The 17,309-nt window shown below is 34.8% G+C and overlaps 1 protein-coding gene across 3 annotated transcripts in view; it reads right to left on the reverse strand.

Moving 5' to 3' along the window:
• Positions 1-17,309, reverse strand: part of DACH2 (dachshund family transcription factor 2) — a 1,303,080-nt gene that overhangs the window by 391,363 nt on the left and 894,408 nt on the right. For all 3 annotated transcript variants that reach the window (XM_044057751.1, XM_044057750.1, XM_044057749.1), the window contains exon 3: positions 940-1,071. In XM_044057751.1, coding sequence (XP_043913686.1) covers positions 940-1,071 — 132 coding nt within the window. The remainder of the gene's footprint in view (positions 1-939; positions 1,072-17,309) is intronic.

The following is a 17,309-nucleotide window of genomic DNA, read 5'->3' on the forward strand; positions in this document are numbered from 1 at the left end:
GTCTGTTGCTACCATTTAACAAGATAAGCAGAATGAGAAAAGAAGTGAGTGAGTGAACGAATTTGTGAAAATTCACTGTTTTCATAAAAAAAATGCCTTCATCTCATTTGTTTGTATGGCTAAAAGTGAAACTTGACTTCCATTCTTGACACTTTTCTGTTTATGTAGTATTTTGGCAATATTCCCTGGAGGTAGTGTGCATAACAATAATTAATGGCTGTGAACTCTCGTGGCCATAACAATAATGGCTGTGAACTCTCGTGTGCATAACAATAATGGCTGTGAATTTTCGTGTGCATAACAATAATGGCTGTGAACTCTCGCCATGAACTGCTGTGTTTTTCAGTCACAAAATGGACCCACATGAACTCAAATCACAATGGTCTTCTCTTTATCATCATTAAGTACATTTTCTGAAGTGTAATGGTGGTTTCATTTATGTATAGGTTTCTGAAAAGGCACAAGCAAAATTTGAGGGAAATCACCACACAGTCAAAAGGAAAGAGTTATATGGCATACTATTCAATATGCTACACCTAACATGTATGTTTTTGTATCATGGAATGCATTAGCGTATTAAGACAAATCAAATCATCCTTTTAGCACTACCAGTAAAACACAGATCAGCAAATGTTTACAATTAACTAAGAAACTGTTTAAATGTTAATAAAACAATATAGAGTTTATTCTCAGTTAATATTATGTATAATATCTGCTTTTCTGCACTTACTGATTAAGTGATGGTAAAGCTTCTGACACTAACTCAGTTTGAGCTGATGTCTAAGGTTTATCTGAAACTGTTTATTGAAACAAGATAGATGTCTGTCTTTGCGACTGTGACTACTAGCTTTCAAATGGATCTGCTGCAATACTGTGTTAGCTTATTATTTATCAAACACAAGTGGAATCCTTGGCACTCATGTGATTGGGGGGCTTTACCTGCATTAGAATTAAGCTCTTCATTCTCGGATTCTGTTCCATTCTGGCTGCCATTTCCGTGGAAACTGTTCATTGCCATCAGTTTCATCTTCTGTAACTTCATTGCCTCGGCCATAGCAGCTGCTGTTAGACCTGACAGGAAAAATGGATAAAGTAACAAATGAATGTGCTATCTTGTCTTAGTGGTTCTAAACACTAGCCAGTGATTGCATAAACATGCATGCATTAAACATGGGGTCTAATTCTAGAGCGGAACAGCTCACAATAGCAGTCATGCATCATACACTTTGTCAAGTTTTGTTGCATTAATCACCTGAAAAATTTTTGAAATAATATATAACGAGAACATACCATCCAAGGTGACTTATAACAGCTACAAAAGCAAATTGCAACTAAAATGGTGCTGGCCATTTCAAATACAGTTAAACACACCATTCTGACAGAAATACTCTGCAAAGAAAACAGTCATACACAGAGTGTGGAAAAAAGTAATTTTTGTTTAAACAACATGGTAAACATGCATGCTTTTTTGATTACATTCCACTCAGGTTGAATTAATATGTTAAAATCTGTTAAGGCTCTATAGGGACCCTATGCATTTTACTGGAGTGAGTTCCCATATGAGAGTGTATAGCTAGAATAAGGGTGGTATTCATAGTCCTGTCTTTCGTTTGTACATAGCGGTATTCCACAAATAGTGGCATTATGTGGATATGCAAATGTAGTCAGTGTATGTGATCCATGCTGACTATGGAAACATGGAGGCATTTACATAAACTTGCCTCCTCATGGCAAAAGCATACCGTACTTAAGACATATGCATTAGGTGAAGAGTTACTACAAAGCTAGGGCGCCTTAGACATTAGGGTACTACTCCAGTTCATAGAGATAAACATAAAAGGGCCTCATTTTCATAGAAAACATGTAAAGGACCCTGAAGTTACGCAAATATTATTGAACAGCACCATGGATAAGAGGAGATATGTGGTAATTTAGTACAGAAACTGCAGACTTTGAAATATTGGAAAGTAACTTGAAACAGCTCAAAATAAAGTAAACTAGTTTCTATTACTGTCATTTTAGTGCTTGTGGATACATAGACAAACTGCTGAAGAGATCACTAGGGGAAATAACTTGCATTGATGTCATTTTAGTGCTTGTGGATACATAGACAAACTGCTGAAGAGATCACTAGGGGAAATAACTTGCATTGATGTCATTTTAGTGCTTGTGATACATAGACAAACTGCTGAAGAGATCACTAGGGGAAATAACTTGCATTGATGTCATTTTAGTGCTTGTGCATACATAGACAAACTGCTGAAGAGATCACTAGGGGAAATAACTTGCATTGATGTCATTTTAGTGCTTGTGCATACATAGACAAACTGCTGAAGAGATCACTAGGGGAAATAACTTGCATTGATGTCATTTTAGTGCTTGTGCATACATAGACAAACTGCTGAAGAGATCACTAGGGGAAATAACTTGCATTGATGTCATTTTAGTGCTTGTGGATACACAGACAAACTGCTGAAGAGATCACTAGGGGAAATAACTTGCATTGATCTCATTTTAGTGCTTGTGCATACATAGACAAACTGCTGAAGAGATCACTAGGGGAAATAACTTGCATTGATGTCATTTTAGTGCTTGTGATATATAGACAAACTGCTGAAGGAATTGCTGGGGGAAATAACTTGTACTGATGTCATTTAAGTGGAAATGCATACATGGTTCATGGATTGTAAAGTAGGGATCTATATTACGATGCCGAGAAACCTTTGCAGCGAACACCACTATGTCGACACATATCCAGAGAAACTCACTTCCATGATTCGCCGAATACTTAAAGGGCAAACATTAACTTGCCCCGCAACCGAACGGAACAAAATCAAGCTAAACCAAACACACTCGTGTGGGGCTGCGTCGCGCACACCCCCCAACTGAATATACCAACTCTGAGATTGCAGTGTAGTGGAGAAAAAGGCAAAATTATGTAGTTGGCCAACTATGTCTTTGCCTTGTAAGTGTTCAGTGAATCGTGGAAGTGAATTACACTGAATATGTGTCGATGACGTGGTGTTTGCTATAAAGGTTTTTCGGCAACATAATTTAGACCCGCAAAGTAGATATAAGACACACAGCAACACCTTTTACAACAGCTACATGTACAGGGCTGTTTTTGATAATAAATCATAAAAACACTTTATTAGCATGCCCCACTTTGCACAATTTCTCATTTACATCTCATTATGCTTAATTTACATACATTAAATTGCAGGCAGCACACATCAATGTAAATGGCTTCTGTGAATCACTGCCTAGGTACATTCACTTGTGAACTTCTTGGATATACCTATTGCATTCGCACAATGACTATGAATACTATCCTAAGATGCATTTATTCAGAAAATGAAGACCTTTTTTAGATATGTGTCTGCTACTACTGCTAATCAAATCAAGTTTTGGGTCCACAGGTGAGCAGGCTATTCTTTCTATCTGTCTATCTATCTATCTATCTATCTATCTATCTATCTATCTATCTATCTATCTGGTGCAGTAAGGCAGAATTGTGCATGGTACAGACATTATCCCACACTTAAAGGTGCTGTGAGGCACAAGTCTGAAGACTGAGTGCCTTATAGCCCGTGGCAGTATTTCACCCAAGTATTATACCACCTTGTGCATTGTGAATTTTACATTCAGTAATTTATTTATAATAATTCTGGTATCGCAGTGCACTTTAATATAAAATACTTCTTCCTCCCATTTTAATTAACCGTTTGTTGTGCAGAATTATAACATTAACTGTTTGGAACTTGGTATAAAATTCTCAGGGTAGACATTTTATGGACCTTTCTGACAAACTGCTGTGTGCTGTTACACAATTCCATTTGTAAATTTCATTTTGCAATTGTTTTTATTATTAATAACCTTTCGCATCTAAGATGTAGAAATTCACTACTGTACTTCAGGTTGTTTTGATCCTTAAATGGCATATGGAAATTCTGATCTCAAAATGTTACATTTTAGTTAAGCTATGTGCATTTCTTGTAAATAATGTTAAAATATTTTTAGTTTTAGGAATGTTTTACGCAAATGAAGTTGACTTTGTCCTTTTATTACAAAGTTGCTACAGCATACATTATTTTAATGATATGGACATATACTTTACTAGGTAAAATATCTGTTGCTATTAATTAACTTTGCGTTTTATATATATATATATATATATATATATATATATATATATATATATATATATATATATAGATATGTATATATACTTTTTTTACAATTCTTATTGTTTTTTTTAACCAAAGCTGTGCCTACAAATATCTAAATGTTTGTATCCATAATGTTTAATGAGTATGTGTGCTCCTCTTAATGGATATGGTTTTACATCATTTAGCCATATATATATATATATATATATATATATATATATATATATATATAAAATGGATTTTTGGTACTTTTCTAGCATTTTAAGTGGAGTGGATTTGAATAGCATGCTGTCAACTGGGTTTCTACTTTTAGTGAGTACAGAGCAGAGGGCTGTCACTGGCTGGTGAACAAATGGGTCTAGATGTTGCCGGGGAGTGAATGGGCCAACCAGAGTCAAGGAAGTGAAGCCACTGAGTAGCTGGATTAGTACAAGAAATCTCTCATGCCATAGTGAAGTAAACAGGCACTGGGTTATATATTTACTTTTCTCAGTGGATTTACTGTTATAGAGTTAACATAGTACCATTGAATTATGCAGTGCAAACCATGCTGGTTCAGTATAGAGAGTATGTAGATATTGACCCTGGATACACTAAACCTTCTTGAAGTATCTAAGGTCTTATCAGAGTACCTCAACAGCAATAGTTTGGAAATGGCAACTGGAGTAGATATATATACACACACACACACACGATACATATGCATTTAAGCTCATTATATAATGAACATATGATGCATACATTTTTTCCAGGATTGAAAGCCCCCCTTCCCCCAAACACGTAAGTGATTGTAAGCTGCTTAAGCTCCATAGGACATACTATGGCTTAAGCATTCAGTGCAAATTATTGTAAGCTGTTTATATTCAATAGGATACACCATGGCTTAAGTGCTCCATGCAAGTGATTGCAAGCTGTTTATATTCAATAAGACATACCATGATTTAAGTGTTCTCTGCAAGTGACTGTAAGCTGTTTATAGTGCAGAAGACATACTGTGGTTTAAGTGATCCATGCAATTGCTTGTAAGCCACTAGAACTTAGCTCGGCAAGTGATGGCAAGCTGTTTGTATTCTATAGGACATACTAAGTGATTAGAAAACATTTACATTCCAGAAGACAAACTATGGCTTAAGTGATCTTTGAAACTGATTGTAAGCTGTTTATATTCCTTAGGACATACTATGTCTTAAGTGTTCCATGCAAGTGATTGTAAGTTGTTTATATTTCATAGGACATACTATAGGTTAATTATTCCATGCATTTGCTTGTAAGCCATTAGAACTTAGCTCTGCAAGTGATGGTAAGCTGTTTGTAGTCCATAGGACATACTAAGTGATTGTAAGAAAATTATATTCTACAAGACATACCGAGGCTTAAGTGTTCTGTGCAAGTGATAGAAAGCTGTTTACATTCCATATGACATACCATGGCTTAAATGCTCCGTGCAAGTGATTGTTAGCTGTTTATATTTCCTAGGACATACTATAGGTTAAGTATTCCATGCAATTGACTGTAAGCTGTTTATGTTCCGTAGGGCATACTATGGATTAAGTCTTCCCTGCAAGTGATAGTAAGCTATTAATGATCCATAGGACATACTCTGGTTTAAGTGTTCCGTGCAAATGATTGTAAACTGTTTATAGTCCACAGGATATACTATGGCTCTAGTGCTCCATGCAAGTGAATGTAAACTATTACTATTCCATAGGATATAACATGCCTTAAGGGTTCTGGTCAAGTGATTGTATGCTGTTTCTACTCCAAAGAAAATAATATGGGTTAAGTGTTTCATGGAAAGGAATGTAAGCTGTTTATATGAAATATGACAAACTATGACTTAAGCGTTCCATCCAAGTGATTGTAAGCTGTTTATATTCCATAGGGCCATGGCTTAAATGTTCTGTGCAGTGATTGTAAGCTGTTTATAGTCCATTGGATATACTATGACTTAAGTGATCCATGAAAGTGATTGTAAGCTGTTTGACTTAAGTGATCCGTGAAGGTGATTGTAAACTGTTTATGTTCCACAGGACATACTATGGCTTAATTGCTCCATGCATGAGACTGTACACTGTTTATATTCTGCACAACCATGGCTTAAGTGTTCCTTGCAAATGATTATAAGCTGTTTATATTCCATAGGCCATGGCTTAAATGTTCTGCGCAGTGATTGTAAGCTGTTTATAGTCCATTGGATATACTATGACTTAAGTGATCCATGAAAGTGATTGTAAGCTGACTTAAGTGATCCGTGAAGGTGATTGTAAACTGTTTATGTTCCACAGGACATACCATGGCTTAATTGCTCCATGCATGCGACTGTACACTGTTTATATTCTGCACGACCATGGCTTAAATGTTCCTTGCAAATGATTATAAGCTGTTTATATTACATAGGCCATGGCTTAAATGTTCTGAGCAGTGATTATAAGCTGTTTATAGTCCATAGGATATACTATGACTTAAGTGATCCGTGAAAGTGATTATAAGCTGTTTAACTTAAGTGATCCGTGAAAGTTATTGTAAGCTGTTTATGTTCCACAGGACATACTGTGGCTTAAGTGCTCCATGCATGAGACTGTACACTGCTTATATTCCGTAGGACCATGGTTTAAGTGTTCCATGCAAGTGATTGTAAGCTGTTTATAGTCCACAGGATATACTATGGCTCTATTGTTGTCTGCAGGTGATTGTAAGCTGTTTATATTTCATAGGATATAACATGCTTTAAGTGTTCTATTCAAGTGTTTGTAAGCTGTTTCTATTCCAAAGAAAATACTATGACTTAAGTGTTCCATGCAAGTGTTGTAAGCTGTTTATAGCCCATAGGACACACCTTGGCTTAAGTGTTCCATGCAAGTGATCGTAAGCTGTTAATATTCCACAGGACATACTATGACTTAAGTGTTCCATGCAAGTGTTGTAAGCAGTTTATATTGCATAGGACATACTATGACTTAAGTGTTCCATGCAAGTGTTGTAAGTGGTTTATATTGCATAGGACATACTATGACTTAAGTTTTTCATGCAAGTGTTGTAAGCGGTTTATATTGCATAGGGCATACTATGACTTAAGTGTTTCATGCAAGTGTTGTAAGCGGTTTATATTGCATAGGACATACTATGACTTAAGTGTTCCATGCAAGTGTTGTAAGCGGTTTATATTGCATAGGACATACTATGACTTAAGTGTTCCATGCAAGTGTTGTAAGCGGTTTATATTGCATAGGACATACTATGACTTAAGTGTTTCATGCAAGTGTTGTAAGCTGTTTATAGCGCATAGGACACACCTTGGCTTAAGTGCTCCATGCAAGTGATCGTAAGCTGTTAATATTCCACAGGACATACTGTGGCATAAGTGTTCTGTGCAAGTGATTGTAAGCTGTTTATATTCCATTGGACAAACTATGGCTTAAGTGTCCTTGAAAGTGATTGCAAGTTGTTCATATTCCATTGGACAAACTATGACTTAAGTGCCCTTGAAAGTGACTGTAAGCTGTTTATATTCCATTGGACTATGGGTTAAGTGTTCTGTGCAAGTGATTGTAAGGTGTTTACTACTCCACAGGGCAATACCATGCCTTCAGTAACTGCAAACTTTCTCAAATATTTACTCCAAAAGAAGAAATTCCAAATACAATGCTCATATGTTTTCCATTTACATATGGCACCTTTTCATGTGTCAAAACGTTGACACCTTAATTAACTTGATAGCTAGACAATTTTCATATCTATTTTTATCAAAAGAGGGTTTTTTGTTGTTTTTATTACTTTGGAGATCTGAGTAAGCATAATACTGAAGTGTAAGTGCCATCCCAGTTCATGTTTGTAGAGATTCAAACCCAGATTAGCTCTAATTCAGTGGGAATACTGAAAGACCCATTCAGGATATCTTGTCATCTGTAACCCAAATCTTAGCAATACCAGAGGGCTGGAACTAAGAGAGTTCTGTTATGTATAAAGGTTCATAACATTATGAAAATTTACTCTTACTGATTTTGCCAGTAGCGTTGTCACTGTGAAGTGAAACCTACCACACAACTGTGTGGAAAGCCCACATCCCACGATCATAGCCAGTGGAAAGTCTGTTATAGCACTAAATGTTCAAATCATGCAAAATATTCCAGTTTGCCATTGCATTTGGTGATGTCACTTTACTTTGTCAGGGTACTTGCATGTTAGAAGCTTCTGACAATCATCCCAGCACGTATTGTCTAGAATGAGTGAAAGCCACCCAGTTCAGTCATGCTATGAAATATTATGACCTCATATCATGTGATAGTGTAAAATCGTAACACTGATACTTGGGACACATTCTGACATCTCATTTCACTCATCTATTTTCAATCTATTTTCAAACTATTCATGATCTCTTGCTTTGTTTCCATCACCACTAGCTACTTCATGAGAATTGTAATTTTATGTAACACCAAACCAATGGACCACAGAGACAAAGAAAAACCAATAAGTATAAAAATTTCCGAGCACAGGATCCCAACAAAGGCAGACCCACTTGTAATTCGTAGTCGAATCTAATTTATTACACACAGTAAAACACAGTAAAACAGAAGGTTTAGCGCTTTCATTTCCTGACAGGAAACTTCTTCAGAACAATACAATTACATACAGCTTTTTAATTTATAGTCAGTTTAAAAATCAATTTAAAATACAATTGATTCATCCATAAGTTGATTGCTCTAATTGAAATGCAAGTTAAAGTCATAGTGCAAGTGCAGGGTACATATGTAATAGTAGCAAAACACAGCTGAATTTTCTCAGAAGCTTCCATGTAATTCATCCTATTCATAATAGATATAAATATATACATAAAAGACACTTAAAACAGTACATAAAACAATATGTTCTAATAAATATAATACAATACAATGTCCTATTAATACTTTTGTAAATAAATAAATTCATATATAATATATAATATATAGTGTGTGGTAAATATAATTAAATATATTTGTTTTTTAAAAACATATATATAAATATATAATAATAATAATATTAATAACTATATGTATATACTTTTATGCATTGTATTTGTATTTTATTTTATTTTGTTTGCTTTGAGTTTTAAAGCTGGTAACAGGGAGATATGGTCATTCACCCCAGGTGGGTTAGTTGCATCCACCCGTAACTGCCAAATTAATTCCCTGAAACACAACTTATTTTCCCAATCACCCCCTCTACTATCCTTAGGGAGCATCTCCAAAATCTAAAATAAGCATTTTTACAAACTATAGTGTGTCTATAAAGTGCATTAGTTTCCTTTCTTCTATTAATGTCATACATATGTTCATATATTCTCTGACAGAGATGTCTTTCCATTTTTCCCACATAATATGCCCAACATGATGTACAATATGCTAAATAAACTATTCCCTTGGTGTAACAAGTATAATAACCCTTTCCTTTTAGCTTAAGTGGGATAGTTGGTAAAAATAGATCCCCCTTATTTGCCACAAATGTACATTGCCAGCAATCTCCCACAACAAAAGGTTCCTTTTTTATTCATCTGGTCCCCATTCTCATTTCCAGACTTCTCAAAAATATCTTTGAGATTGGGACCCCTTTTAAAACTGTACATCAAATGCTTATCAAATATTTCTAATCTATTAGGCATAGTCCTGAACATATCCCATGTTTTGCCAATAGCCTTTGCCATTGTAGTAGTACCTGTATTGTATGTCATAACCACAAAAGGCGTAGTTTTATCTGTTTGATGGGTCCCATTGTTTGTCCCAGTATCATCTAATATTGAACCTTGGTTCACATTATTATATTCGATATTTAATAGGGGTATAAATCTTGCACCCCATCCCTTTATCACTTCTTCCTTAATGGAATTTATTAGTGTATCAGGGTAGCCTCTCTCCAAAAATAGTTGGTGTACGTATTCCAATTCATTTCTAAAATCCACATATTCTGAAGTCATCCTTGCTACCCTAACCATTTGTCCTTTCATAATATTCTTCTTCTGTAGGGGTGGATGATTGCTACTGTAATGTAAATATGAGTTGAAAAAGCAAGGCTTCCTAAACATTCTCGACACATATTTTTTATTCAGTGTCCTTCACTATACATACATCAAGATAATGATAATGTATCTCATCTATATTAAATTCATGAGTAATTATATGATCAGGGAAAAGAACTCATTGCATTATTCAAAATGAATCGGTGCTTATGTGTGTTACTTAGTACATTTTTTCAGTTCAAACTCTGTTTGCTTTATGTCTTGATCTAATAATTTATTCTTACTACTTATTTAGGGACAAACTTATGCAGCCATTCAATATTCAAGCGATCTTGCAAAGGCCCCATTTCACTTTTATGCTATATTTAAGCCAAAAAGCAACAGACAATTCAAATTACAGAGGCAAACTTTGGCTAGTGGTCAGTGTACATAGATAAGACCAACTATCTTTGTGACTAAAGAAGACAGCACGTCAGTACTGATGGCAGATACAAACACAGGACAAGTGATTTAAAATTAACTGGGTAGCTACATTTTGTTAGCATATGATTTATAAGGGATTCTCCATTTGAATTCATAAAATGCATCCAAGGACAGCATGAACTCTAGCCATGTTTTCGAGTATCCTACGTCTCTAACAGCAGCTGCTATTTAGCTGAGTTCTGTACATTTTGTACAGCATTAGTACAGTGACATTTTTAACCACTGGCTTTGTAGTGTACCAATCTACTGTACAGAGTGGCTAAAACAGGTTCAGTGGTCAAATGATATTAGGTTTACCAATATTGTCTTTCCTATCATATACATATAAAAGTGAAATATTATGTCTAAAGCTAACATATTCATTAATACTAAAACAATTTATTATAACAATGTTTGTTAACTCAAAAAGAGGCTTGCATGACACAGGCAACCTCATCTCTTCTTAACGCCATTCTACAAACTGCTGAGTAAAAGGAAGAGAGCAATCAGTTAGGGCAACATAGAAATGGCATCACAAAGGTCTTTACACACACTTCTTTCTCTGAAAAGCATTTAAAGTTCCTTTCTATATCCTCTGTTTTATTTTCATATTCATATGGCAGCCTGAGGTGGAAGGGAACAGTTCTCTCCACTTCAATGAACTATATTTTAGCAAATCTCATGGGTGAACCCAATGCTTGACTATCACTGTTGCTTAAGACAGACTTGAATGAGTTCTGTGAAGACTGAAGAATCTGTCAAAATTTTATTGCTTTTAGGGCCTCGGGAAGTTACATCATTCCATAATTATATTTTTTAATTTAATCAGTTTACAGTCTTCTCTTCAAAATAAAATTAACTTCTATTTCAGTGCAACATTTTTTTTTTCGTAATTCTAATTGTATAATGCCATGTTTGTCCACATCTATTATCCACTATACACACATAATTTTAGTGTAAGCCATGAGGTTTAGTTGTGGACTGAATTGTAGTCAGTCCATTCTAGACAATGTCCTTTCAAACCGAGTGCTTTCTATTTCTAGTACTGACTGCATCTTGGCAAGCAACTATAAACAGTAGGGTTTATACTGGAGGGTCAGTTCTGAGATAAAGGCATCACAGCATTAAAGGAACTTTCCAGAGTACTAATACACAGTAGGGAGATGGCACCTTACTCACGTTCTGCCCAGCCATCCAAAGGCTTGTACGTCTCCATACTAAGTGGTGCTTGTAAAGTCATAGTACTAGAATCCATATGCCAAGGTGTTTTGAGACATAAGATGAAATAAGTAGATGGAAGGCAGATTAAGCAGAGAGCAAAACCTCATTAAAAGGGCTTACAGCAGGGAGAAGATGAAAAAAAGTGTACTAATACAATGTTGTCAAATAATAGGTCCCCAAATTCTTTCTGCATAGAATGTATAGCCCAGTAGTGGAGTAAATAAATGGGTATGGCAAACTCTAGTAGGCCTGTTGTCATACTCACACAGACTAGAAATTGCACGTACCTGTTTTATGAGAACAGGACTGTTAGTCAATCCTTCAAAGAAGTAATCTAGAAAACCTCCTGTATGGGTTACCCACAATAAGGAAAAACAGTTAGCTAACTTGTTTGTTTGTTTATTCATTCATTCATTCATTCATTCAGTCATTCATTCAAAGGTTATCTGAAACCCCGTCTTCAGCAGCAGCCTAGATGAAAAGGTACACAGTTATGGTTTAATCATACTATGGTATAAAATAAACAGAGTAATTAAATGTATATGCTTAGTTTATTCTTAGAAAAAATTCTATCAATACAGTCACATATTTTAAGAGATGGGGAGAAGGGAAGGGTAGTAATGGAGGAAACGTTCAATTTGGTAAAGAAAACCCAAATCAGATGACTAAAATAAACCACCTTGTAGGTCACTAGGTGAATAACAAGGGGAAGGAAGGTGAGAAAGGGGTCTTAAAAGCTGACAGCTGGTATGAATTACGACATAGTGTTATACCAGGGAAAGAAAATAGCAGGAAACTGAGTTGTGTAGGCAGAGAAGCAAACTAAATAATGGAAGCGAGACTGTCCATAACGCTGTAACAGCATAAACGCAGTGCTGCTTTATGACTTTGTTAGTGAGATAGGTACATGATTGATTTAAAGCTTATTTGTACTTTAACTATTTCTGTTAATTGTGTAAGTAGGCTTGTCATCAACTCCTTTCACTTATGAGTCAGGGCCCCCAGAAGCCATGCAAAATATAACTGATATATTAAGCAAGAAAAACACAACATAAAAAGCAAACCCTATATATATATATATATATATATATATAACACACACCTTGCTAATATACATTAACCCTAACTCTATGCAAAGGGGCCAATGTGCGTATGTTACAGTGACCCAAAAGGCTATATGGCACAGCTAGCCAACCTATCAATCTGCAAAACAACAGTAAGGAGCAAACTACGAAGTAATACAGTTTAAGTGAACTATAATGATACCAGCCATCACAGCAGACCCATGTGAAATTCAGGACAAAGTAAATGCATATCAACAGTCATCAAATAAGCCTCCCAAAAATGTATTGAATGCATAAAACTACAAACAGAAGATCACAGAAATTTGCATGGAAGTAGCTTTTATGTGGAGGCAAGCAACCTCAGCCCATCCCCCTGGGAGAACTTCACACTTGCTATTGTGTAATCAGTTTACTCAGTGAAAATGTAAATACTTGTGTTTTTCACAAAAAATAATAATAATAATCTTTTCTTTTGTGAACTCAAACTGCCATTTTCAAAAAGGACTGATTAAATTTGTCTTAATTAAGGATCTTGTGTTTCACAGAAAGAAATGAAGCTGACACCAACAACTTAAAGACAGGCTGGGATTTTGTTTCCATGAAGGAAGGTATTGTAAATTTAAAGAAAAAAGTGGCCAGGTACTCCTCATAGTTTTATTCTCTAAACTAAATAAAGATACCAGCCTTATTGCTTGCAATAGCTATTCAAATTAAATTAAACCTGGACAAAAAATATTTCTAAACTGCAAATATTTGTAACTGGGTGACAGAAGCACAAGATATATGGAAAACATTTAACAACAAAAACAATTAGGTAAGCACATTAAATTGGACTCAGAACTTGTTTTAAAGTTGCACTATAAATCTAGCATAGCAGTTTTTTCACATGTTGCTTGCATCGTGCTGTCAGTCTTCTTAAATGACATTGTCTGATCTGTTTTATTCTATACGACTCAGCCTCTTACAGACTAACGCCCAACATATTTTCAATAATAAACACTTGCTTTCTTGTATGTTTCTTCATACAAAAGTATTATATGCCAAAGTTAAAAACACACAAACACAAAATAAATAAGTAAAGCAGCCTATGCTTACTATAGTTTAGATAACAATAAATGACAAATACAATAAATAAAATTAAGTTTCAGCTGTAGTCCTGGAGTTTTTTACAGAAATCATTGAATTCTGTGTATGATTTTTTTTTATTTTCATGCAGAATAATATCTTTATTTTATCTGTACTTTTATGTTATGTTACATATTAAAATCATGAACAGCTAGTGCACTGCCAGAAATTATTACTGGTCGAATTCAGGAGTCGCCAGATGTCACACTTTATATGTGAAGTGCTTTTTTATATTCTTAGCTGTTTTGCTAGCTCAGATATTCTACTTGACAGGAAGAAATGTGATGCCAGTTGGCTGCTAATTTATGACATGTTATCAATCAGGCAGCAGGCCTTCCGAAACATAACAATGAGCTTGTTTCATTTGTCAGAAATACATAAGGAGATACAAAGAAAGATACAGCTGGAATCAAGAAGCCATGTAAAGCTACCCTTTGCACATCACATCCAATGTTGTTACGTAAAGAAAACAAAAATGGAAACAATATCCACATCCAAAATATAAAGTGACATATATTATAACATTGATGTTGTTCGTCTGTCATTACAGTTCATATATTCTCTGTATACTGACAATTTTTATCTGTTGTAATAATTTTCCTAAGGAAAGATATGGCAATATCAGTTCAAATGTGACAGCCTCTGAATCTATTTTGTTATGCATGCAGATAGATATAAAAAAAGACAGTTCATTTCAATTTCTGTTTAAACCGTCCTTGCTGCAAGCAGAGACTATGATGCCCTCTTACGTACCTTGCTTTTCGGCACTAAAAATAGGATGTTTCCTAAGAAATAAGTCATATTAGTGGTATAAAAATGTTTATACTAGTCCATCTGCTTTAAACAAAGCCTATGGCATTAATTATTGCATCTCACAAGAGAAATAACCCTCAAAATATAAATAAATAGTAGAAATGTCAATTTCACAGAAAGAAGGCATAAAATAATTTTATCCCAGTAAGATGTGACTAACTTGCAAATTATGACCTGTACTCCCACATTTAACTTCATTTGTAGTACTACCCTTTTATTTAGCAATTTTATTGGTCCTTCTCTTATACCTATCCATTTTCCTCTAATGTAAATATAGCTGGCATTGTCTTTTCATTTGAACTTTATGACTTAATCATTCTAGTCATCTTTCACAATGCATTATTTTCATTAATCTTATATGGGCTCTTCAAACTTTTATTCCAGACAAGGTCTAACCAGTGCTTCCAACAATCCTAGAATTATTTCCTTAAAGTCAAGCCCTTTAATAATGCTTTCTAACATCATCTTGACTCTAGTTCCTCCATTGATATACTGACAATTACAGTTACACCTTGGATAGCTTGTCTCTCCATCCCTCAGTCCTTTTCTTATTTACTGTCTTCTTAAAACATCTCTTTTACAATAGTTTTCCATATGATAATGCATGCTTTCCATCTTTTATCAATTAAATTAAAAAAATATATCTTTAGTCACAACTCTAGTTTGATTACTTCCATTTGAAGTCATCCACAAAAAAAGAAAAAAAAATTGAAAGCGTTTTCTGAAGCAGTATCAGGGATACACAAATGTGAATAGTTTACAGGAACAACATGTTTGGCAGCATTTAAGGTGAGATGGTTATTGGAGAGGCTATTACAGTAAAAACTGAAATGATGCTGTAGTTTGTTTTGTTTTGCAGGCTGTTAAGGTTACGATTGTGATTTTATAAGGCAATGTCATCTATATAAACAGTAATTTTGTGGAATGGATGATTCTAGTAATTTCATTGATGAAAAGACAGAACCAATAATGTATCCACATGGGAAGCTAGAAGTGAGTGTTGTAGAAGTGGAAGGACAGTTTTTACTGCAATACTTTTAAAGATAGATAATTAATCAACCATATGAGAAATGATCCCAAGCCAGTGGTGTGACGTGTCAGTAAGAATTTTCTGATCAACAAATTCATAAGCATATTTTAATTCCATAAGAATGGTATCAGCATGATGTGAGTTTTTAGTATTTTTATATATTTTGTCAGTAATATAGTAATATTCTCTATATTTTTGTGGCCAGTCCTAACATTTTATTGGCAGTCTGACAGATTATCATACTTCCAGGTCACCCCTAAAAAGGGATGCTTCCATCCAGTTTACTTACCTGGTTAACAAATAAATAAAATTAAAATAAATTAATTTTATGAGTTGCTCATAAACAGACTGAAAATCTTAGTTATAGAACAGAGAATGAAAATGGGTTTGAAATCCTTAGACACTGGCAAGGAATGATATTAAATCAAGCCTATACCGTGGAAACGATTCCTTTTGTAAAAGAGAAACTGAAAATGTGGGTATGGGGTACTGAGATGTGGGAGACAGCCATCTGGAAAAAGCAGTTCCTTCATGTGCTTCAAGTTTTTACTTTTTAGTTGTAATAGTTTCAAAGTAAAAAGTAGAGTATAATTGAGGGTCTGAGGTAGAGTGATAGTCTGAGGGCAGAGGGAATATGAGATGGGAGAAGTAAGAGCAGAAAAGACTACTATTAAATGATGAAATATCTTCAGTGAATTCATTGAGTAGTAAGACATCCATAATGCTAGTGTTGTGTGTGAAAATACTGCAATTTGCTACATCTCTGATACTTGTCCAGAATTTCTTAGAAATGGGGGGCATTCTTAATTCTTTCTTCTATAGGATAGAACATTTAGCTTTTTTAATTGAGTGTTTGTATTGCTGCATATTCACTATGGTCACTGAGAGAATTATTGAACTTTCATATAAGCCAGGCATTGTCTTTAAGCTGTTGAATAGAATTTATGCCTTTAGTTAGCCAGGGCCAAATTCTTCTTTTAACTCTGAGTCTCACAAGAGGAAAATGGTTATCTAAGACTGCATTAAGAAAGAAAGTAAAGATCTGGGGACAATAAGTGGAGTAGGGAGAGAGTGGAAACCAGTTGATAGTCTGGAGTTGGATGAGTAACAGATTTTCCTTTGATTCTGTAAATGTTCTGTGAATGGAGAGTTTTGGGGGTGATTTTGGATTTTTAAAGGAGATGACAACTTGGAAAGGAAGGTGATAATGGAGATAATTATTGACATATGATATGATAAAATTTTTTTTGGAAAATTGGTAATTAAGAGGTGCAGCAGGGACACATTTTAGAATTTGTATTAGATCTTGTTGGAAAGGGGAAGACTTGTTTAAAGTTATGTAATGAGAGATATGGTAACTTGTGAAATATGCACTCCAGGGATACAAATATTAAGGTTTTCCTCCATAACAATTTTGCTTCTAGGGGACCTGGTGA

The sequence above is a fragment of the Protopterus annectens genome, chromosome 15.part0 (genome assembly GCF_019279795.1).
Source record: "Protopterus annectens isolate FY-2018-M chromosome 15.part0, PAN1.0, whole genome shotgun sequence".
NCBI classification, from domain to species: domain Eukaryota; kingdom Metazoa; phylum Chordata; order Ceratodontiformes; family Protopteridae; genus Protopterus; species Protopterus annectens.